Source organism: Astyanax mexicanus, chromosome 14 (assembly GCF_023375975.1).
Source record: "Astyanax mexicanus isolate ESR-SI-001 chromosome 14, AstMex3_surface, whole genome shotgun sequence".
NCBI lineage: Eukaryota > Metazoa > Chordata > Actinopteri > Characiformes > Acestrorhamphidae > Astyanax > Astyanax mexicanus.
In genome coordinates this window covers 2,941,405-2,967,327 of record NC_064421.1, presented here as the reverse complement: position 1 = coordinate 2,967,327, position 25,923 = coordinate 2,941,405, and the positions used below count along the sequence as shown (strand labels likewise).

At 37.6% G+C, this 25,923-nt stretch overlaps 1 protein-coding gene across 37 annotated transcripts in view; it reads left to right on the top strand.

Moving 5' to 3' along the window:
• Window positions 1-4,246: 4,246 nt before the first annotated feature.
• nid2a (nidogen 2a (osteonidogen)) overlaps window positions 4,247-25,923 on the top strand; it is a 73,768-nt gene continuing 52,091 nt past the window's right edge. For all 37 annotated transcript variants that reach the window (XM_049463731.1, XM_049463725.1, XM_049463712.1 and 34 more), the window contains exons 1-5: window positions 4,247-4,537; window positions 9,058-9,360; window positions 19,616-19,857; window positions 20,620-21,137; window positions 23,872-24,021. In XM_049463731.1, the coding sequence (XP_049319688.1) occupies window positions 4,334-4,537; window positions 9,058-9,360; window positions 19,616-19,857; window positions 20,620-21,137; window positions 23,872-24,021 (1,417 nt within the window). In that variant the 5' untranslated portion in view covers window positions 4,247-4,333. The remainder of the gene's footprint in view (window positions 4,538-9,057; window positions 9,361-19,615; window positions 19,858-20,619; window positions 21,138-23,871; window positions 24,022-25,923) is intronic.

Here is a 25,923-nt window from a genome sequence, read left to right as displayed (position 1 = left end):
TAAGTTTACAATGTAAAAAAATTATAAGAAAGAAACCACACTGAATGGGAAATTATTAATGTTATTAAGTCAGTCTGTCAACTTTGTTTAAAAAGAGTGTTTTAATTTAATTTATCTTTTTGATTTACTGAGGATATTTAAACATTGTTATATTCCAAATGTATCCAATGTATATTAATTATTCATGTTAAATAATAAACTGTAAATGTATTATTATGTCAGTAAATAAAATGACAATAATATAATTTATCACAATAATTTTTCTGACAAAATAAATCCAGGTCCAAACCGGTCATCATTACCGACCTAAACAGCCCAATTAACAGCCTGCTGCTACAGACTGAGCAGGAAGAACACAGGCGCCATTCAGCTTCTTCACACCTTAACGTGTGAACATCAACCTAACGTGAACTCCGGCTCTGAGTTCAAACACAGAGTTCTGCTAATTTCATTTAAATAATTTAATTAGCGCTTTGCTAAAGAGACTGTCTTTAGTTTCTTAAACCCTTTTGTTTGCATAATGCGGACAAACAAAAGCTTCCATCTGTATTATTACATAGTTAAACTGTATAAATAAGCTCTATTAAACAATATAGCATGAAATAAGAACAAAAGTGGGCCAGATACAGAGCCTTGTTGAACACCATATTGAATTTCACTGTTTTTGAAGTTTTGGTGTTAAAAAAAGTACAAAACATTAATTTTATTCTGGTATGAATTCAGATTACCTGCTAATTTAAGGTTCTGTAGCCAGATGTTTATTAACCTATAAATCCAGTTTACATGCTAATTTAAAGTTCTGCACCTAGACATGTCTTTATTACATAGTTATACTGTGATAAATTAGCTCTACTAAAATATATAACAGGATATAGTGATATAGTGTAAAAATGAGAACCAAAGTGGACCCAATACAGAGCCTTGAGGTACACCATAAAGAATTTCCCTGTTTTTGAGCTTTCTGGTGTTTAAAACAAGTACTAAACATTACATTTATTATGGTATTAATCCAGTTTACCTGCTAATTTAAGGTTCTGTAGCCAGATGTGTCTTTATTATATAGTAATTCTGTAATAAATCATCTTTACTCAAAACTATACTGTGAAATAAGAACCAAAGTGGGCCCATTACAGAGCCTTGTCGTACAGTGTGATAAGTTTCACAGTTTTTGAGCTTTCTGGTGTTTTAAAAAATACTACACATTATTATAATTTAAATCCAGTTTACCATTCAATTAAAAAATCTGTACTCAAATAAGTCTTTTTTATGTAGTTATATTGTGATAACATGAGCTCTATTTAATGATATAGTGTAAAAAAAATGAGAACCAAATTGGGCCTAATACAGAGCCTTGTGGTACACCGTGATGAATTTAGCTGTTTTTGAGAACACTTTTATAGGTATCATTATGTAAAATAAATCTGAATATATGTACAAATATTCTTCTTTTACAGCTTAAATATGATTTATCTTAACTCTTACTCAGAAACGGCAGATTAGAAACAGCTCTAGAGTTATTAAATTATGAAGAATGTATCTAAGGTTCTTGAGAGACGGGTTTAGAAACAGCTCTTTCAACTGCATCTGGGTGAAAGTCTGTTTCTAATAGGAAGTTAATAATGTTAAGCACTTTGGGAATTATGTTTTCACCACCATCTGTAAAGAGGGATTTGAGAAATGGACGGAGAGCACATGTGGAGGGTCTTAAATCAGGGGTTATTTCACAAACATCTGCTTCTTTTAATGCTGCAGAAATTCTCTGTGAATATTTATTTAACGTTTTTTTTAATTAGGCTGTTTTTCTGTGCTAGTTAGCCAAGGCTTTTATGTTCTTATGTTAAAAAGTTCTTCATAAATAATATTTAATAAATAGTAAATAAATTGTATTTTTTGTAAACTATGATTTTGTTGTTGTCTCTTGTACACACAAATATAGTATAGTATGAGTAAAATCATGAAATAATACAACAGACATTTAATATGATACAATATACAGTCTAATTCAACTGCCAGATTTACATTATGCCACATTCTAAACAAGAATTTGGACTTTTTACTCTTAATTTAATAAGTAAATTGCTTTTATATTTATTTTGTTTGCAAATACAACGCCATTAATTAAATTCCATATACATTTTCTGTTAAAATTAAGTTAATATTAATATTATAGTTGTTGCACAGTGATGGGAGTAACGGCGTTGAAACTAACGCTGTTACTTTTTTATCAGTAAGGAGTAATCTAACTAATTACTCTGACTGTAACTATAACGCCGTTACCATTTCCCCATTACACCCCGTTACTGCACGTTACTTTAGCCGTTCAATTAACTTTTTATTTTTTTTTATCTTCGCACATACAGACAAAGGCGTAAGTGTGTGTGTGTGTGTGTGCGTTGTGTGTGTGTCTCACAAGGGAGGGGAGGATGAGATAACCGCCTAAGCAATGATTGGCTAAGATATAGTAAGATTACGTCTTCAGCCAATCAGAGAAAATAGATGGGTGGGTGTTTATAGTGCATAGCAGAGATGGAGAGTGAGGAGGACTCCAGCTGGAAATACCAACATTATTATTATTTATTAAACTCACTGAGGTCAAAGTGCACAGTCCCAGAACGAAAAATCTGTCACGGACAAACCTCTATGCAGGTACTTTTCTTTGCTGTCGTGCACTCTATTCATCTGGCTTATGAAACACGCTCTGAGAAGGTGGGGGCCGGGGGGTGGGGGGGTGGGATTTACGGGGGCGAGTAAAACAAAAGCAACACAATAGTTACTTTTACTGGTAACTAGTTGATTTTATTGTGGAGTAAGTCAGTTAGTAACTCAAGATAAATAGTTAAAGCTCACCTTCCGCGAAAATCCGATTTTTCTTGTTTTTTTGTGGAATACAGTAAGTCTCTCCGAGTTGAATGTGTACACCTGCACATTAAACTGTTTTGCAGCCCCCATTGTCTGCAGGAGCTAAGCAAAGAAATCCCCCCTCCCCCCCTCCGAAAAACGGGTGAATTTTGAATTATCTTTCTGCCTACGTAGGCAGAAACTCACAGACCAGCCCACCTTGGCTCGAGAAACTCCCAGAGGCGGAGCTGAAGCAACGCAACATCACCGCTCATCAGTTAGGAGGTGGGAGGCAGTGAGCGGCAGAGCGGCGGAGGGGCGTCGCAGTGCTCCTAGCCAATCAGAGGAGAGATATTTGCATGCTGTTTGCATGTATGAATATTCATGAGCAAAGCTGGAATCCGGTCATTTTGGACACACCCCTAAAACAGTCCATTAAAAAAGAGCTATACAGAGACACCTGAGCACTTTTTTTTTACAAAAACGGCTCACATGTCATTCATTCATACTAGAGACCATAACTAGACATTTTAAAATGAAAGAAAAAACGACGGAAGGTGAGCTTTAACAATAGTAATAATAGTAGTGAGAATAGCAGCAGTAATAAAATAATTATTGCAAATATAATTTTATTGCAAAACATGCAAAAGGTTCTGTAAAGCATTATATATATATATATATATATATATATATATATATACGTATATATATATACGTATATATATATATATATATATATATATATATATATATATATATATGTATATATATATACATATACATATATATATATTTTAAAAACATCTGGAATATAATCAAGAGGGAGATGGATGATCACAAGCCATCAAACTACCAAGCTGTAAAGCAGCATAAAGTTATCCAAAAGCAGTGTGTAAGACTGGTGGAGGAGAACATGATGCCAAGATGCATGAAAACTAAACAAAAATAAAAAATGAAAACAACAATGTTAATTTTACTCAAACATATACCTATAAATAGCAAAATCAGAGAAACTGATTCAGAAACTGAAGAGGTCCCTTTTTTCCAGAGCTGTATATATATATATATATATATATATATATATATATGCACATCTCTGCTGGATTTTCTCAGTCAGTTTTATGAGGTAGAGTCACCTGGAATTCAGGCTTTCAGTTAACAGCTGTGCTGAACTCATCAAGAGTTAATTACTTGAATTTCTTGTCTCTTAATGTGTTTGAGAAGCAATAAATACTCAGTCAAGTGTTTTGGTTTGTTTAACACTTTTTTTTCACTATGAGATTCTTCATAGTCTGGATCAATATTAATATTGGGGTCAGTATTAGCATTAGTGGCCAATCCCAGTGCAGGAGGAGGGACAGCGCTGGCCAATCGCAGCGCAGGGGGCGGGGCTTGCGTTTGGCCGGGCTGGGTGAGGAGGTTCCAGCATGCTGGAGCGGCAGTAGAGCGGATCAGCTGCCGGACCCAGCGGAACCCAGCGGAACCCAGCCGAACCATGAGGAGCAGAACCGCGGGGCTCGTGCTGCTGCAGCTCAGCCTGACAGCCTGCTGCGTCTCCGCCATCCACAGGACAGACCTGTTCCCCTACGGACCAATCAACGGAGACCTGACCCTGCACGAGGGGGACGACGAGACATCCCCGGTGCTGACCCTCACCAAGCCCATGTTCTTCTACGAGACCGCCTTCAGCAACCTATACGTGAGTCCTGCTCTAACTACTGTCCTGTACACTGAGAAAACTACTACTGACCATAAAACAGAGCTGTACACTCAAAAAAATGCTACTAAAAACTTTCTACTGACCAGAAAACTGCTGAAACAGAGCTGTACCCTCAGAAAACTACTACTGACCATAAAACAGAGCTGTTCACTCAGAAAAATGCTTCTAAAAACTTTCTAATGACCAGAAAACTGCTGAAACAGAGCTGTACACTCAGAAAACTACTACTGACCACAGCTGTACACTCCCAAAACTTCTACCAAAAACTTTCTACTGACCATAAAACTGCTCTAACAGTCCTGTACACTCAGAAAACTACTACCAAAAACTTTCTACTGACCATAAAACTGCTGTAACAGTCCTGTACACTCAGAAAACTGCTACCAAAACTTTCTACTGACCATAAAACTGCTCTAACAGAGCTGTACACTCAGAAAACTGCTACCAAAAACTTTCTACTGACCATAAAACTGCTCTAACAGAGCTGTACACTCATTAAACTTCTACTGACCATAAAACAGAGCTGTACACTCAGAAAACTACTACTGACCATAAAACAGCACTGTTCACTCAGAAAAATGCTTCTAAAAACTTTCTAATGACCAGGAAAACTGCTCTATTAGAGCTGTACACTCAGAAAACTACTACTGACCACAGCTGTACACTCCCAAAACTTCTACCAAAAACTTTCTACTGACCATAAAACTGCTGTAACAGTCCTGTACACTCAGAAAACTGCTACCAAAACTTTCTACTGACCATAAAACTGCTCTAACAGAGCTGTACACTCATTAAACTTCTACTGACCATAAAACAGAGCTGTACACTCAGAAAACTACTAACAAAAACTTAATACTGACCATAAAACTGCTGTAACAGAGCTGTACACTCCCAAAACTTCTACCAAAAACTTTCTACTGACCAGAAAACTGCTCTAAAAGAGCTGTACACTCAGAAAACTACTACTGACCATAAAACAGTCCTGTACACTCTGAAAGCATCTCCACAACTTTCTACTGACCATAACACTGCTCCAACAACAGTCCTGTACACTCAGAAAACTACTACTGACCATAAAACAGTCCTGTACACTCTGAAAGCATCTCCACAACTTTCTACTGACCATAACACTGCTCCAACAACAGTCCTGTACAATCAGAAAACTTTCTACTGACCATAAAAACAGAGCTGTACACTCAGACAACTACTTCCAAAAACTTTCTACTGACCATAAAATCGCTCTAACAACAGTCATGTACACTCAGAAAACTACTACTTTAACACATGCCTTTTACTTTAAGGATTTACCTCATTTGGCTGGAATTAAATAATCCAACATACCATGATATTAATAATTTAATCTGTGCATCAATGATTGTTGGTAAAAATTCATTTTTTTTTCAAAGTATAAAAACCCATATTTTTTAAGCATAAAATCCTGTATTTTAAAGTACTACGAATTTGTATGTTTAAAGTATTAAAATCCAGTATTTGTAAAGTAAAAAATCCTGTATTTATTACATATAAAAATCCTGTTATAAAAAAACATTTTTAAGCATAAAATTTTGCATTTTTAAAGTATAAAAGTCCTTTATTTTTAAAGTATAAAAAGTAAAAATAAAACTTTAAAAATACTTTTAAAATACTGGATTTTTAACTAATTTTGAAATCAATGATTATACTTGTTTATACATGTCATGATATTAATAATGCGATCTGTGCATCAGTGAATTCTGTATTTTTGAAAGTATAAAACATTTGTATTTTTAAAGCAAAAGTCTGTAGGCTAAGTTTTTGCTAAAGTTCAAAGAGCAGTCTATACGGGTTTGGCGAGAATGTGTAATTGCACACAGCAATTACTTTTACTTTACCAGATTTCATCAATACGTGTCATGATATTAATAATGCAACCTCTGCATCAGTGATTGCTAGTAAAAGTCCAGTATTTTTAAAGTAGAAAAATCCTGTATTTTTAAAGTGTCAGTCTGTAAGTTTTTGGTGAGAATGTGTAATTGCACAGGGTATTCTAAAAAGTACTTTTAACAGTGCATTTTAATACATACAGGCTGTTGCATTAAAATACAGGATTTGTACCATATTTTGCAGGAAGTCAATTATCTTATATGTCATGGTATTAATAATGCAATCTCTGCACCAGTAATTCTTGGTTAAAAAAATCCTGTACTTTAAATTAATTAAAATGCATGTTAAAATGTACTTTTTAGAATACCTTGTGCATTTTTGGTGAGAATGTTTAATTGCACTTAGTATTTTAAAAGTACTTTTAAAATATGCATTTTAAAACCTACAGACACAAATAAAAGATTTTTACCATATTTAGCTGGAAGTAAATGATCATACATGTCATGATATTAATAATGCAATCTGCTCATTAATGATTGTTGGTAATAATCAACTTTTAAAACATGCATTGTGGTTCAGTGTAGGGCTGCATAATAAATCGTTTTGCAGGAGTATCGTGTGCAGATGTTGGGTTTGAGCTGGATTGTTCTGCTGGTGTGTTTGGTCTCAGTGGTCAGTCGTGACTCAGGAGAGGTCCGGAGTGTCGTGTCCAGATGTTTATGTAACTTTCTGAGCTCTGTTTGTCCAGATGTCCAGATTATTTGGAGATGATGCAAAAATGTAGTTGGCGAGTTTTTAGTAGAGCAGAAAGTTCCTCTTGTTTTCAAACAGAAACCAAAACCACTTCCTCCAAACCACAGCTTCCCAGCTGAAAACATCCAGCTTCTAAACCAGTGTGTTTATCACTGTTTTTTAGATGGATTTAACTGGTCTTTTGATGGTCAGGGTGGTTGAATTTGAGATCAGCCATCCAGATGAACACATTCCATTTACTTGTAAACTTTCTTACTCAACTGTACTCTAATTGATCTAAACGTCTTTACTTTTAACTATAGAAAGGGGATTTTACACTTGAGACATTAGTTGTAATAATTAAGAAATACGAATTAAGTCATATTAAATAGCCATGCTACAATATTGCTATGCCAGTTTTTTAAAAATATTGTACAGTCTTAGGGCCCTATTTAAGTGATCTATATGCGAGGCGTGAACTACACACCGTGCGGCTTGATTTAGGGCATGTCAGTGTGGCTTTGCTATCATAACGTCAGGAAAAGTACACCTTATGTGTCTCAAAGTGCACAGAGGGCATGTAGTAATTCTAATACTAGTACTTAATTAAACATGGGTGTAGTTAATTTTGGGCGTAATGTGAAATAAACCAATCAGAGTGTCTCTTGCTCATCATTCCATTTAAGATCCAGGTGAGCTCTGACTGGTGGATTGCTATTTTAATGGCTCAGTTCCTTGAATGTGTCTAACCTTTCCCAGCAAAGAAAACTGACCTGGTCGTATTGTTGATGTTAAAGTTGGGTTTTTGAGCGCTGCTGTGTTGGGCATGCACAGCGTGCCAGTGTTGCCAAGATGAACGTCTGACTGTTGATGTCTGTCTAGGTTGTATTCAGTCAGTGGTGCTCCTGTGTTTTCTGTTACCAAGATAAACAAGCAAAACTCCAGAAATGTACCTGAACACACCTCATTTCCAGAACACCACGCCCATCAGTGTAGATATATTCAGAAGATCTGCTGCTGTTTAAATGACACAGGCATGAAAATAGACTGTTGCAGTGTAAGCTAGCCATGAGCTTGCAATTACAGCCTACAACATCGAGGCCAGGCAGTTAATTATAATACAACGCTGGAAAAAATTAAAAGACTAATTCAGTTTCTCAATCAGTTTATTTGATTTTGCTATTTATAGGTTTATGTTTGACTAAAATTAACATTTTTGTTTTATTCTAGAAACTACAAACAACATTTCTCCCAAATTCCAAATAAAAATATTCTCATTTAGAGCATTTATTTGCCGAAAACGAGAAATGGCTGAAATAACAAAAAAGATGCAGAGCTTTCAGACCTCAAATAATGTAAAGAAAAGAAGTTCATATTCATAAAGTTTTAAGAGATCAAAAATCCATATTTGGTGGAATAACCCTGGTGGATTTTAATTACAGTTTTTTTCATGCATCTTGGCATCATGTTCTCCTCCACCAGTCTTACACACTGCTTTTGGATAACTTTATGCTGCTTTACTCCTGGTGCAAAAATTCAAGCAGTTCAGTTTGGTGGTTTGATGGTTTGTGATCATCCAGCTTCCTCTTGATTATATTCCAGAGGTTTTCAATTTGGTAAAATTAAAGAAACTCATCATTTTTAAGTGGTCTCTAATTTTTTCCAGAGCTGTATATGATCTATAAGTTTACTTAAGATAGTTTGGGGAAGGGACTATACACTAATGGTCTGATGGTGTTAATGAAGTAGTCAATGGACTAAACAGACTAAACTCAGTTATTATTATAAGTTGATTCAACTCAAAGATCTCAGACTTAATTTATCTGAGTTAAAACAGATTGTAGGTTTACATTATGGAACTGTGACTTCTCTTATCTCTTTATAACTGTATTCTCTCTTTCCAGGTGGCCACTAATGGGATCATCTCGACTCAGGACCTGCCGATGGAGAAGCAGTACGTGGACGACGGGTTTCCCACTGAATTCCCAGTTATCGCCCCGTTCCTCGCCGATATCGACACCAGTAACGGAAAAGGAGCCATTTACTACCGGCAGACTGAATCCCCCAGCGTGCTGAACCGGGTCGCCACTGAGGTCCAGAGAGGCTTCCCCGGCACCATCTTCACCCCCACCCACGCCGTCATCGCCACCTGGGAGAACGTAGCAGCTTACGAAGAAACCGGCCGATCCTCTGAATCACCCAGACGAGTAAGAGCTTACCCATTTTACTTAATAACAGGGAGGTAAAATGGAGAAATAATGAGGGTGAATCAGCTTTAACTTTCTTTAGATTCACTTAAATTTAATGTTTAGGCCTCAGGCTACAGTCTATCAAATACAGTGTATATCAGTATCTATCAAAACAGTCCAGATACTGCACACTGAAAAAAAGGATGAGTAAAATTAACTTTCTGCATTTGCTTTTTTAAAAGTAAATTTAATGTCAGATGAATTTAAGTAACTTCAACTCGTTCTCAAGACTTAAATGTTACATAGAGTAAAACTGAATAAGTGAATGAATATTACTGAAATTTAAATATTTTTAGTTAAAACACACATTCAAATAGCAACACCTTAGCAACCACCTAGCAACCACTTAGCAACACCTTAACAACCCCCTGGGATACAATAGCATTCACTAAGAAACACTTTAGCACCCACCTTGCAACCACTCAGCAACATCATAGCAGCAACACATCAATTACTTAGCAACACCTTAACAACCCCCTGGGATACCATAGCAACCCCTTTGTAATACTTTAGCCACCAACTTACAGCCACCTGTTACTTCCGGCACCGACGCACCAATGGCAACACCTTAGCAACCACTAAGCAGCACCATATGAACACCTTAGCAACCACCTAGCAACAGCCTTGCAGCCACTTAAAAAAGCCATAGCCACCACCTTGCAACACCATACCAACTTAGTATTCACTTAGCAACTCCTTAACAACCCCCTGGGATACCATGGCAACACCTTAGCCACCACCTTGCAGCCACTTAGCAACACCATAGCAGCCGCCGAGAAACACCTTAACAAACTCCTGGGATATCATAGCAAGCACTTAGCAACACCTTAGCCACCACCTTGCAACCACTTAGCAACACCATAGCAGCCACCTAGCAACACCAGTTCATATGCACAGCCAAAACTAGTCTAGTTATTGTGTAATGTTTAGCAAAACAGCACTTTTTTGTGACTTTTTTTTGTTATTTATTACATGCAGTACACGGATACAGTGTACAGTTTTGGTGTCTGTGAGAAACTGAATGCCTCTTTAATTCTTTAATAGATTTTAACAGTAAATATCTTAAGTATAATAAAGTGTATTATAGGTGTATTATTCCCCGCTCTGGTTCAGGCTCAGTAAGCTCAGCGCTGAGTCTGCGCTCTGCTGTGGGAGTGATCTGAACTGTGTGACCCGAGAGCTGTGAGGATTAACCCAGCACCTCCTGACCTCCCTAAAGGCACAGGTTATCAGTGCGGCCATCGCTCCTCTCTCCCGGCTTTAATTCCTCCTCCTCCGCTTTAATTGCTTTACCCACAGGGCACCTGAGCACACAATGCTGTTCCTCACCAGCTGCTAATCTATCCCACAATCCCTCAGCCTCTAATTTCCCTACGCAATTCCCAGGAAAAAGTGTCGGCTGATGACCTGCCTGTACTCCGCCTGCAGTAACTAAAGATTACGAGCACTTTACTCAGCTTTACTTTTAGACTAGATTTACATCTGTATAATTATGCAATCAATTATATTGTTAGTCTGTCATGGATTACACTTATTTTAAGTGCGAATGTCTCTGGACTAGTTCTTCTTTTTTTATTACTTTGCACTATGTGTTTTAATACCAAATGCAGCATTAATGCAGAAAAGTACAATGAGATCTTGTGGAAAAAAACATATGCTGCCTTAAAATTTAAATATTGGAAAAAATAGTGAAATAATATGTTTTATACTTTTAAAGTGATTAAACTGGTCTAATATGTTGGAGAAAATGTGAAATAAAATTGTTTTTCACTTTTAAAGTACTTAAAATGTTGGAGAAATTGAACAAAATTATAATTATAAAGTTTTTTACTTAACTTGGTCTGAAATTTTGGATAAATAGAAGATAATACATATTTACACTTTTCTAAAGTACCTATACTAGGCTGAAATGTTTGTGAAATAATCCAATAAAAATGATTATTTTTACTCTTTTAAAGTATGGAAACAGCTCTGAAACGTTGAGGGAATTGAAAAAAATAATAAACTTTACCCTGTAAATTACTTAAACTGATTGAATATGTTGGAAGAAATTAAAAATAAAATGTGTTTCACTTTTAATGTACCTAAACTGGTCTAATATGTTAGAGAAATTTAACAAATTATCATGTTTACACTTTTAGAGTACTAAAGTAGCAGGTGAAATTGAAAACAATTTAATGTTACACCTTGAAAGTACTTAAACTGTACTGAAATGTTGAGGAAATTGAAGAAATTCATTTTTACACTTTTCTAAAGTACGTAAATTAGGCTGAAATGTTTGAAAGATTAAAATAATAATTCTTTTTTACACTTTTAATGTACTTAAATCTATTTCTACCTCTGCAGCAGTGTGGCTGATGGTGTTCATCTTGATTTGATTAAGTTTAGAGTTACAGTTATACAGTATTGGTTGTTTTTAGTGTTTTTATTGGGGCCGGTGTGTAAATGGATAGATTTCAGTCTGAGTTGTTGAGTGGAGCCGGTTTGTTGGGCGGAGCTGGAATGAATGAACTGGTCTGTTGGTCAGAAACAGCTGCAGCTCAGATTAAACATTATCTTTAGTTATTTATTAGTTGGGAGAACAGTGCGAGCGCACTGCCCGCAAGGACGTCCTTGTATTTATAGCCCGAGAGCACAAATCACGCAGAGGTCCTCCACGGCCCAGACGCTCCGTAAACAGAGCCTGAGTAATTATTCTGGCGTGGGAGACACAGGTCACACAGCCAACGTTAGGCTGGGAAAGGAAGTCACAGCTTGTGATCTGTCACGTCAACGCCGGCCGACAGCTCTGTGTCTGTGCACCAGGATGATAAGGATGAGCTACTGCCCTTAATACACTTTAAAATGAAGAGTTTGGACAAACCGGATCCCAAAAGTTCAGCCAGGATATGCTGGAAACTCATACAGCACAGTTCTAAACATAAACTATGGATAAAAACTAAATATATTTATACATATTTATATTATATATGCTTAAAAAATGCTGGTTAAGCTGTTTGAGCTTAGCTCAGATCTTCACCAGTATATACCAGAGTAGTATATACATTTTAACTTTCCATACAATACCTGTCTAAATATCTCAGAAACGATACTGAAATGATACCACTGCAAAAACCTAAAACATTTTAAATTAGTAGAAGACTGAATATGTGATGTTCATTCTTCATTGTAAGTAAGAACATAATATGCTTATGGAATTCCTTTGATAGTCAACTTAAAAGCAGATAAAACCAGAAAATAAAGCATTTAAAAACTGGGAGACAGCTTTTAAACTTTAAAGTCTGCTGATATTTTTATATGATTATTATATAGCTAACATTAGCTGAGAGCTAGCTAACGTTACCATGGAGAGAACTAAGGTTAGCAGAGAGCTAGCTAACATTAGCAGAGAGCTAGCTAACGTTACCATGGAGAGAACTAAGATAAGCAGAGAACTAGCTAACATTACCTTGAAGGGAACTAAGGTAAGCAGAGAGCTAGCTAACATTAGCAGAGAGCTAGCTAACATTAGTAGAGAGCTAGCTAACGTTAGCAGAGAGCTAGCTAATGTTACCATGGAGAGAACTAAGGTAAGCAGAGAGCTAGCTAACATTAGCAGAGAGCTAGCTAACATTAGCAGAGAGCTAGCTAACGTTACCATGGAGAGAACTAAGGTTAGAAGAGAGCTAGCTAACACTAGCAGAGAGCTAGCTAACGTTACCATGGAGCTAGCTAACGTTACCATGGAGAGAACTAAGGTAAGCAGAGAGCTAGCTAACATTAGCAAAGAGCTAGCTAATGTTACCATTAAGGGAACTAAGGTAAGCAGAAAGCTAGCTAACATTAGCAGAGAGCTAGCTAACGTTACCATGGAGAGAACTAAGGCAGGATATGCTGGAAGCTCATACAGCAGTAATAACACAGTGGATATAAACTAAATATATTTATACATATTTATAATATAAATGCTGAAAAAATGCTGGTCAAGGTGTTTGAGCTCAGCTCTTCACCAGTATAGAGTAGTATATAAATTTTAACTTTCGATACGATACCTGTCTAAATATCTCAATAACTATACTAAAATGATACCACTGCAAAAACCTAAAACATTTTAAATTAATAGAAGATTGAATATTTGATATTTATTCTTCATTTCAAGTAAGAACATAATACGTTTATGGAATTTATTTGATAGTTAACTTTCCTTTTTTTCCTAAAAAGTAGAGGAACCAAAAAATAAAGCATTTAAAAGCTGGGAGACATTTAAACTTTGAAGACTGCTGATATTTCATGAATTATCATGCGATCTGCGTGCCGGACAAAAAACTAAGTTTGGTGGAGAGCTAGCTAAAACTAGCAGAGAGCTAGCTAACATTACCATGGAGAGAACTAAGGTTAGCAGAGAGCTTGATAGTGTTAGCAGTGAGCTAGCTAACATGCTAACATACTAAGCTAGCTAACTGAAAGGTCAAAATAAGTCTTGACTAAAACTGTAATAAATAAAGAATTTTAGGCTGCATTTTACAACTGTGGTTTTCAAACTCTTCAGTAAGAGACCAGATCAGATAAAAATAAAAGCACACTGATAATTATTTATAGATAAATATCTTTCTAATGTTTTTGTTATTATTATTATTATTATTATTATTATTATTATTAGTAGTAGTAGTAGTAGTAGTAGTAGTTGTAGTAGTAGTAGTATTAGCTGAAGTTGCAATTGTGTTAATAGTAGTATTAGTATTATTAACATCATTACTACAATTTAATTGATCATTTCCTCCTTAATTGATCAATTTCTGCATGACCTGCATCACCTTTAATAATAATGATAACAAAAGTTATGTTTTGATTTCAAATACAATACATTATTTTCTACAAAATAAATGATGACTACAATTTTGATGTCTTAAATGGTGCAAGAAGCATGTAAAACCGTCATATTAGCATCTTAATACACCCTCAAAATACTGTAATCTACAGTTTTGGTCATACCGCCCAGCACTACGGGTTTTACTAGTGTAAAACTAAACTAATCTAAACTATAAAGTAACTGCAGACCCCTGCTCTGTCTGATAGACTGAATTAGAGTTAATAAGCTGTAGTGAAGGGTGCGGGGTCTTCTCAGCGTTAGCGTTTGAAGTATTAACAGGTGAGAATCCTGAATCCCAGGCTTTGTTCCCTGCTGGTTCTCAGCTCAGTGGGAATTGTTTACTATCACTGACAGTGTTTGCTTTCTGGGCTTCAGTTGATTAGAGTAGAAGTGCTGTGGGCCGTAGGGGATGTTTGAGGAGCACATGCTCCACTTCATTTAATACACTTCCTCTAGGCTCGCTTCGGCTTTAACCCTGTAATCCCTGATCACAGTCCTGATCTTCTGCTGTGCTTTAATTTTTCCTATTCATCCAGCCAACCAGGCTATGAAGAAATGCTCTGTGAATACTTGTGTGGCTTCTTGGGCTGGTAACTCTTGCTCTTCCTTTTCTGAGGTGGTCCTGATGAGTGCCAGTTCCATCCAAGTAAAATTTTGATGGTTTTTTTTGTGGTGACTGCACTTGAAGATACTTTCAAAGCTCTTAAAATTACTGACAATCTCTGTTACTGTTCTGCAGTAATTGGGTTAAGAAGAGCTTTTAAGTGCATTCAGTTTTTTTTTCTTTCTACTTGTTTAGTATTAAAACAGTTTCTATTGTTCCATTCATAATGACATTCTGATACAATATAAAGAACAACTGCCAGATTAACATTATGTCCTTTTGACAGAAAATCAAAAACAGCAAAAATATAATAGACATACACATTCCTAATCCTCGTATTTTAACAGGGGTCATTTAGCTGTGCGAGAGTTTATACTGTTAAAACTCAGCATTTTAACTTGATTCAGTGAATCATACTTACATTTTAACCTGTTTTATGGATTTATTGTTGTGTTTTAGATTGATTAATTGATTCCTGAATTAGTGATTAACCCCTACATTTTAGCCTGATTCAATGAATCATCCCATATTTTAGGCTAATTTGTGTGTTTTTGGCTTATTCAGTGATTTATTTTAGTATTTAAACCTTTTTTTTACGGATTTGTCTGTGTTTTAGCTGATTTATTGGTTCATCCTTATTCAGTAAATCCTCTCTGTATTGTAGGCAGATATTGTAATACAGCTATTTTTTTTTGTCTCATGATGATTTCTTGTTATGTTTTAGATTTATTCGGATTTAGTCTGATTTTGGGATTCATACATTTTAGCCTGTTTCATTAATTAATTCTTGCATTTTAGTCTGAATTAGTGACTTATCTTTGCATTTAATCCTGATTTAGTGATTCATCTTTGCTTTTAATGTTGATCAGTCTGTTGGGATATGGTATATAGACTCTGGCAGTATCTCCAGGCGTGTTGTATCACTTGGGTTTCCAGTGTTTGCAGGTTGTGTGAGCTGCTGTGGATAAGACAGGCTGCTGAATGTAAATCTGAGTAAACACACGCTGAGACAAGTTTTAATATCTCCATAATGACTTGGTATAAAGTTGTTTAATATTGATCTCCACTGAAAGTTAAAAAGGCTCATCTTCCTGGTTTTGGGGAGTCTGAGGAGCTTTGAAGAGTTGCTCTGGTCCTGATTGCTGTTCTGTGGGAGGGTTCAGTCATCAGAAGCCGATCTGTGAGCTGTTAGAGGTGGAGGTGGATAGAGGGAAGCAGCATGGAGGTGTTATTCTCTGAGTAAATAAGCAGAGTGACTGCCTGATCAAGCCTGAACGTTCCTCTGTGGACCGATTACGTCCCCGTGAGCCCGTCCCGCCAGCCTCCCCGGACCCGCAGCCCCTGCCCGACCCGCTCTCAGCCCGCTCTCAGCCGGGCTGAGTAAGTAGGAGCCTAATTATTTACAATAACATCTTTAAACAATCATGTTTATGGGCGTGTTCCTGCAGCGCGGGGAGGCGGTGTGGTCTTGTAATTAGGAGATCGAGGGTGGGGGTGGTGGAGGTGGAGTGATTGAGGGGGGGCTGTAGAGAGATAGCTGGCCTGGGGGGGATCTGGTGAGGCCAGATGCAGTGTTTTCTGTGTGTGTGTGTGTGTGTGTGTGTTGGGGGGGGTGAAGGTGTTGTTTGGTGTTGGTGGTGATGGAGGTGAGAGAGCTGCACTACAGAGCGGATTGGATTACCGAAGTGGGAGGAGAGGAATTTCACACAGATCCTCTCTGGGTGTGTTTGTGTGTATGTGTGTGTGTGTGTGTTTGTGTGTGTGTGTGTATGCGCACTAAAAAAGTATTTAAATTTACCTGATTCAGTGTACATCATTTCAATTTAGTGATTTGTATTTGTATTTTTAGCTGATACTGTTATTCATCCTTACATTTTAACCTGATTTTGGGATTCATTGTTGTGTTTTAGACTGATTCAGTGAATCGTCCTTACGTTTTAGCCTGATTCAGTGAACCATCCTTACATTTTAGTCTGATTCAGTGAATCATCCTTACAATGTACTCTAATTCAGAGAATCATCCTTACATTTTAGCCTGATTCAGTGAATCATCATTACATTTTAGCCTGATTCAATAAATCATCCTTTCATTGTAGTCTTGATTTTGTGAATCATCATTATGTTTTAGTCTGATTCACTGAATCATCTTTACATTTTACCCTGATTCATTGAATCATCCTTATATTTTAGTCTGATTTATTAAATCAGTTCTATGTTTTAGGCTGAATTAGTGAATCATCCTTGCCTTTAATGCTGATTAAGTGATTCATCTTTGCTTTTAACTCTAATTTAATTATTCATTATTCATTAATTGATCTATTTATTATATGTATGTATTCAGATCTATGGTGGAGCATCAGTCTGTTGGGATATGGTATATAGACTCTGGCAGTATCTCCAGGCGTGTTGTATCACTTCAGTTTCCAGTGTTTGCAGGTTGTGTGAGCTGCTGTGGATAAGACAGGCTGCTGAATGTAAATCTGAGTAAACAGAGGCTGAGATAAGTTTGAGTATCTGTGTTCTGCAGTAAACACACGTCCGTTTTAATAACACTGAGATGTTTGGCTGGTGAGGAGCGTATCCGCCGCTGAGGAGGTGGTGGGTGGTCAGCAGGTCCGTCTGCGGCGGCGGGTCAGGATGGGCTCCTCTCTGATCTCCAGTTCCCGAGGTTTAATGACACGATGTGAGCAGTGACACACTGTCTGTGTTATAGCACACAGGGCAGCGCAGACACATTTACACCACTTCACATACGGGCTCTGGTGGTCTGGGGGCGGGGGGGCTTTTAACGGGGTGTGAAACCAGTGAAGAGGAGGGAGAGGAATGGTGTTTACATGGGGAGTTATGCTGGTGGTGGTTAGTGGGGTTGGGGGGAACATTTGATGGGTTACCAGAGTCTATAAAACCTTCAGAAGATCAGTGAACTGGTGGGAAAATCCAGATTCCCATAGATCTGTGTATTTCTCTGAGATTACCGTAAACAATCATCTGCATGTGAAAAGCTATATATCCACTGGAGATCATATTTATCCTAATTAAAGGAAAATTCAGTGATTGATTGACTGGAAAACAGTGGTTTTGGTGTGAACTCATATTTCTGGCTCTTGGTTGTTTAATATTAACAATAAAGTATTCCGTAACCGCTGATATAGTGATATAAAATGATATGACATTCTATTAATGATATCATTCAGTATCTATGATCTGGTCAGTAGCCACTTCTAAATCGATTAGTAGTCACTATGAATTTGCCATAGCCACTATGAATTATTAATTATCCACTATGAATTCATCAGTAGCCACTATGCATTATTCAGTAGCCACTATGAACTATTGAGTAGCCACTCTGCATTATTTAGTTGCCACTGTGAATTATTCAGAAGCAATTGTGAATTCGTCAGTAGCCACTATGCATTATTCAGGGTCAATTATGAGTTCATTAGTAGCCACCAAGCATTATTAATTACGAATTATGAATTCATCAGTATCCACTATGAATTATTAATTAACAATTATAAATTAATCAGTAGCCACTATGAATTATTTCGTAACATTATAAATTTTTGAGTATCCACGTCAAATTCATCAATAGCCACTATGAATTATTGAATATCCACTATGAATTCATCAGTAGCCACTATGAATTATTTATAAACCACAATGAATTTGTCAGTAGCCACTCTGCATTATGTAATTGCCACTGTAAATTATTCAGAAGAAATTGTGAATTCGTCAGTAGCCACTATGAATTATTTTATTGCCACTATGAACTATTCATTATCCACTATGAATTCATCAGTGGCCACTATTAATTTTTTAGCAACAATTATGAATTTATCAGCATCCACTATGAATTATTTAGTAGCCACTCTGAATTATTCAAGAAGAGTTATGAATTCATCAGTAGCCAATATGAATTATTAATTAACAATTATGAATTATTTAGAAACCACTGAATTGTTTAGTAGCACCTATTAATTATTCAGGAACAATTATGAATTTGTCAGTAGCCACTATGGATTGATCAGTAGCCACTATGAATTAATCAGACACAATTATTAATGTATCAGTAGCCACTATGCATTATTTAATTGCCACTCTGGATTATTCATTATCCACTATAAATTCATCAGTAGCCACTATGAATTATCCAGGAACAATTATGAATTGATCAGTAGCCACGCATGGGTCAGTTGCTACAATAAATGTATCAGTAGCCACTATGAATTACTTAGTAACTACTCTGTATGATTAAGTCTATACCATGTATTTGTCAGTGTAACCACATTAAATGTTAAAGGAACCACTATGAATTACTAGACTGTGATATTAATACCAGTATTATGAATTAGTCAGTAGCCACTCTGCATGGTTCAGTAACTGTTATGAAACTATAGTGAAATAATATTTAGTTATGATGGAGAAATCATGTGGAGCTGTAGAATATAAAGGGTTAAATAGTTAAGTGCAGCTCAGTTTAATGGTTCACTGATAAGCATGACATGCTATATATGATAAATATATCTATATTTATATATATACACCCTGATTAAAGTTTGTTTTCGTTTACTTTATTCATTAGAGCAGAGATAAACACCCTGATCAGTTTGGGCTGCAGGGAGCTTTTGTTCCTGAACCCTGGGAAGACTGGGAACCCTGGGAGCACCGGGGACGCTGCCCCGCCCTCAGGAAGAGATAAGCCCCAGCAGCCCCTAATCTGAATAATGAATTGATGTTTATCTCCCTCCTCCCTCCCGCAGGTTAACACGTTCCAGGCGGTGGTGGCTTACGACGAGACCAGCACCTACGCCCTGTTCCTCTACCCCGAGGACGGCCTGCAGTTCTTCGGCACGCGCCCCAAAGAAACCTTCAACGTGGAGATCGAGCTGACCGCTCGGGTGGGCTTCACCCGGGGGGAGGTCCCTTACTTCTTCTTCTCCCGCACTGAGGGTCCGTACTACAGCGTGACCACCAACGAGCAGTCCGTCAAGAACCTGTACCAGTAAGATCACCCGTTCACACTCACTGACAGTATCTTACATTTACTACAGAATCTCTGAAGAATTCAGTATAAATGAAAATGGGAGAAATGGGAGCGGCTACTCCATTTATGCACTGACATCACCTGTAAAAAACACATGATGAAAAATAACCTTATAATTAAATAATCACACAATTAGCTGTGATTGATTGCAATTAATCACACTTTTCCTTTTTAACACTTTTTAAAATTTTTAGATGTAAAAGAAGTTTTAAGAAAAGAAAATAATCGATGTAAGACCATCACAATGAGATTTTATTTATATTCAAATATGTTTATTTAATTGCAAAAGATACCATAAGGAGCTTAATAGGTGGATTAAACAGATTGTGTGTGTGTGTGTGTAAAAAAGAGTGAAATAAGGCAATAAAACTGTTAATTTGTGTTAAAAAATGAATGTAATTTAATTTACAGATTAAAGGTGAGGTGACTGATGCATTTTCTTTCCCTTTTTTGTACAAAAGACGAGTCAGCGCTGCGGGCGAACGTGCCGTGGCTGGGCGCTAGCTTGTGCTAAGCTAATGCTGCTGCTCATGGAGACGTTGATAAAAAAATGTCTTTTGTGTATATGCCGTTACTCCGCGGAGTGATACAGATTTAGTGTGAGAAGGCCGTGCTGTTATCACAAATATAAGCACGGTTAAAACACTTGTCAACCAATCAGATTGTGAGGTCGGAACTAACTGTTGTATAATGTTGTTATTTATTACCTTTTCCCTGCAGGTTGAGTAACGTTCAGGTACCCGGCGTTTGGCTCTTCCACATTGGAAGTTCCTACACTTTCGAAAACGTGATTCCAGCAGCGAATGGCGACCAGTTGCCCACCCCTCTGCCCCAGAGGCAGATCATCGAGTTCCCCACCACCCCGGAATACCCTGAGGTGGATTACTCCGAGCCAGACGACACTTTCGGCGACGAGCAGGAGTACACCATGGATCCGGACTTCCAGAACCCCTCGGTTCCCGAGTTCAGTGAGCCGGATCAGGATCCGCCGCACCTCCAGCCGTACGGAGGAGACGCTACGCTAACCTCCGACCCTCAGACCCACGATGCAGCTCCGGCTGTCGCCGGGCCTGAAGAGTATCCCCCACCGGAGACCAGGCACCTCCATCCTCAGGAGGTGGTGCAGCCCCAGCACCCCCAGCACCCCCTGCCCGAGCACACCCTGCTGGAGGCCTTCCCCCACGGGCCTGAGGGCGAGGTCATCAGCGTGGAGGAAGACATCAACTTCGACTCTGGAGGTGAGACTCTACTCGAACTTACTAGAGCTAAATATTAGCAAGAACCTGCTGATATGATGTGCCATAGCAACCACCTAGCAAAAACATAGCATTTACCTGGAAAACCAAAGCAACCACCTAGCACCCACTGAGCAACACCTGTGATACAATAGCAACCACTCAACAACAACATAGCAAACACTTGGGACACCAAACCAACCACCTAGCAAAAACATAGCAACTATATGGAAGACTATACCTAAGCAACCACTTAGCAACACCCAAACAACCACCTAGCTTCCGTTAAGCAACACCCAAGCAACCAACTAGCACTGAGCACTATTCAGCACCATAGCAATGACCTGGGATACAATAGCAACCACTCAAACACTAGCAAGCACTTGGGATACCAAACAAACTACATTGCAAAAACATAGCAACTACCTGAAAGACCTTAGCAACAACTTAGCAACAACAAAGGAACCACCTAGCACACACTAGGCAACATCATAGCCATGACCTGGGATACAAAGGCAACCACTCAACAACAGCATCACAAACACTTGGGACACCAAACCAACCAGCTAGCAAAAACATAGCATCTACCAGGAAGACCTTAGCAATACCCTAGAAACACCAAATAAACCACCTAGACCCCATTGAGCCATTCCCAGAATACCTTAGCAACCACAGTCTTTATTATGTAAAGTAATAAATAAATAAAAAAATATTGTAAAAAAAATAATAATAATACTTTATTGCAGGATATCTGAATACTTAAGAGTGTCAGTCATTTTGTACATTTTTTTTAATACTCTTGATTTTAGAGTATAAAGCGAATGAACAGGCGTCCCTTTACTTTTTTTCCATATAAAATCAGCATCACACTCTTCTGTTCTTCTTTAAAGAGGCCCTGAAGAAAAATAAGACACTATAAAATAATAAACTGTGCTCCTCTGGTTCTGGATCAGTGTGACCTGTGCTGGTTTCGGCCTTCAGCTGTCGGGCCGCGGCTCTGGCGGGTGGGACGGGGGTTAGGGGGGGTCCCAGGAAAGGAGGAAAGGAGCGGCGGTGCAGATCAGACGTCATGTTGGAGCTGTCAGAGCTTCAGAGCTTCAGAGCGCTGTGTTTATCTGCACCTCTAAAGCTGTGCTAAAGACCCGCTGTCCTTCACGCTGATGAGCGCAGGCTGCAGAACCCGGCCCTGGCCCGTCAGAACCGCGCTCAAACAGATGTGCAGATGTGCAGCGTGAGCCTCATGTTTGACCCGGGGCGGTACCCCCTCTGTAAATCAGCAGGAGGGAGCACTTAGCTCTGTCCATCTGTCTGCTGCTGTAGTTTTATTACTGCTGCACTCGCTCTTCATTACTCTTCATTACTCTTTATTACTCTTTATTACTCTTTATTACTTTTTATTTTCATACAGAGCTGTTTAGATTACATTTACAGGGTGTTGGGGGGTACTCATACAGTCTTAAATGTCTAAAATGACATTTTACAAATTAAAAGCCTCATTATGTCTTAGATCTTTAGGTACAGACAGGTGATATTTACAGTACAGACTGTACTAGGGGTGGGTGATATGGCTCTAAAATAATATCACGATATTTCAGGGTATTTTTGAGATAACAGTATAATCATAATGTGGCAAAATAAATAATATAGCATAAAATAATATAATGGGGCAAAAAATATTGCAGAATACTTTCATGCATATAAACTGCAAACTAAAACAATTATAGAATAAATACACCTAAAGCTTCACAGTAAATAATAGACTACTTTTAAGACAAACCATCCCTATTATCACGATATGGATTTTTAATATCATGATATTTCTGTGTCACGATATATTGTTTACGATATAATATTGCCCACCCCTGCACTGTACACAGTTAATAGTGAAGTGATCTATCAGACTATGAAGGAACACTTTCTCTTATATGGGGCTGGTAACTCTGACAAACTTATCTTGTACAACAGAGGAAATTCTTGCTCTCATTCTTTCCTGGCGCAGTCCTGATGAGTGCCAGTTTCATCATTAAAATGAATATTATATTCTGATGGTCTTTGCAGTGACTGCACTTTTTGTTTTCTTTTGTTTTACTTATAGTTTGGATGACTTTAGTATTAATCTGCAATGCAGAACATTTTAAAATAATAATAAAAAAGAAAAACGCTGAATTTGAGTTATGTCCAAACTTTTGACTGATACTGTACATTTTGTGGAATGCATTTGCATTCATGCAGAGTGTGTTATAATATACTATAAATTAGCTTAATTGTCTTTAATTGGAAGGGGCATTCAAGAACTAGAAGTAGAGTTATCTCTCTACTTTCACCTATATAATTACCTTAACAATAACAATATATTATCATTTACATTGACTTAAAATCATTGCACAACTATTTCTTTCAGACTATAATTAAAAAAACCTGTACACATAGCGGGGCGGCTAATTTTTGGTCTATTTTGTAAAGTATGTAAGGTGTACTTTTCCTGTTGTTACGATAGCAAAGACACACTGGCACTCCCTAAATCAAGGTGCACAGTGCATGGTTGATGGCTCGCTTATAGATTACTTAAATAGGGCCTTTAAAGTGCAATATTATGAATTAAGCTAAATTAAAATGCCAAATAATATTTTTTTCTGATCTAGCGCGAACAGGGCTGTAGACGCATTACATCCTGTATGTGTTTGTGTGTTTAAATCTGATTAATATCTGATTTATCTCTGTGTTGTGTGTGTTTCAGTGATCCAGTACAGTCCGGAGAACAGAGAGACGTGTGAACGCTACGGGCAGCAGTGCAGTCAGAACGGATACTGCACAGATTACTCATCCGGATACTGCTGCCACTGCCACGCCGGCTTCTACGGGAACGGCCGCCACTGCCTGCCCAATGGTGAGTCTGCAGACCGGGTACCATACAGTGACTCAGGTCCTGCTAACCGAAACATGTGTTCAATAAAATTAATCAATACATCAATTAATCACTCGGTCATTAGAAAGAATTGAACAGGTTTTAGTTTTAGTGTCAGACTGCAAAGATTAGACTACACATTAAAGATTCATACTGGATTCAAAAATCCTATCAGTTATAACAGTCATGCTAATAAGTACACACAGTGCAGATTCATACTGGATTCAAATCATCTTTGCAGGCACGTAAAAGTATTAGGCATTTTTTTTGGCGTAAAATTTTTGTCATCTGACATCATGACCAACATTCAACCTGAAATTAACATCTATAGACGTTGTTGGCCAGCTGGTATTACACAGTTATTAGTGTCAGACTCCAAAGGTTAGGCTACACATTAAAGATTTGCATTACAGTGATCCTATGAAATATACACGCTAAAGATTCATACTGGATTACAATCATTTTAAGATTATAACTGTCGTCAAAGCTCCACACACTTAAGATTCACACTGCCACAAAAAAAGCCACAGTTGGTTGGCTGTACAGTAAGTTGGCTGTCAGCCTGTAAAACAGAATACTCTCTAGATTCATACTGGATTGCAAATGTATTTTACGAATATTACATTCAGACTGGAGGAGCTACACACTGGATTCAAATAATACTACTCTAATTATAATTGTCAGACTCTAAACACTATAAACACTGCAGATTCATACTGGATTTCAAAAGTAGTCTATTAGTATAATAGTCTGAATATAAAAGCTACAAATTCATACTGGATTCAATATATTCAATATACTGGACTACAAATTCAGCTAGTGATGGGACGATACACTTTTTTCAGCTCCGATCCGATACCGATATAAAACTGATATAAGATTGCCGATACCGATACAAATACAGATACTTTTAGTTTATTAATAGTACTATGATTAAGGTTAAATAATGAGGCTGAAACAGACCACACAGCCCTTTTAAGAGTATCCACAGGTGCATTTAATGTAAATGCATTCAAAAGTCATTTATTTGACACACTTCATATGCAATTACACACTAGTTTCCTTTCAAATAAAATGTTTGAATTTTTATTAAATATAAAAAAAGTAAAATATTAAATACGTTAAATATTAAATTCAGGGTATTTTTTGCAACGGTTGTGCAGGAGACTTTTATTTTGACAGCTAGCGTAGAGGATTAGCTGCAATAGCTAACGGCTAACTGGCGATGCTAACTGTATTTCCGAGCTAAATTAATCACTGTTTTTTAATAACAGATGGGTGTGTTTGTGCTGGTTAGTGTTTGTAGATGCTGTGGTTTTATAGGATATGTGGATTATGAATATAGTTCACTCCAGTCTGTAGTTCATACCTTCACAACACCGGAATGCAGCTGCTGTCAGTTCAGTGCTAATGCTAGGCTAGGCTAACAGACTGCTGGTGTTAATCTGTTTACCTCTCAGACGCTGACTTTACGTGTACCGTTCTGCTGTACAGCGTTTCCAAAGTGAAAACTCTCCAGATAATGGACTTTTTTTGTAGATAAACAGCTAAAGTTACTCAGTCAGCCGCAGACTGAAGCTGCTGGGTGTTCAGGGTAAACTGTTAAACTGGAATCCTGATCAGGGATGCGTTTTGTGTTAACGTTATGGCGGGTTTATTGTTCAGCTCAAGCTTTGGACTGGAATATGGATCGGTAAGTGGATCGGCAGCGCCCGCCCGATAGAGATACAGATCCAGCCCCACCCCCTGGACTTGTGGTTCTGCAGCGAGGGGTATGTGACGTGCCTGTCCCCTGATTGGGTGTTAGGGGGTGGGGCTACAGACCTAATCAATATGCACCTGTGTAGGTGTGCTGCGGGAGGCCTTTCTTTTGTTCTGTTTGCT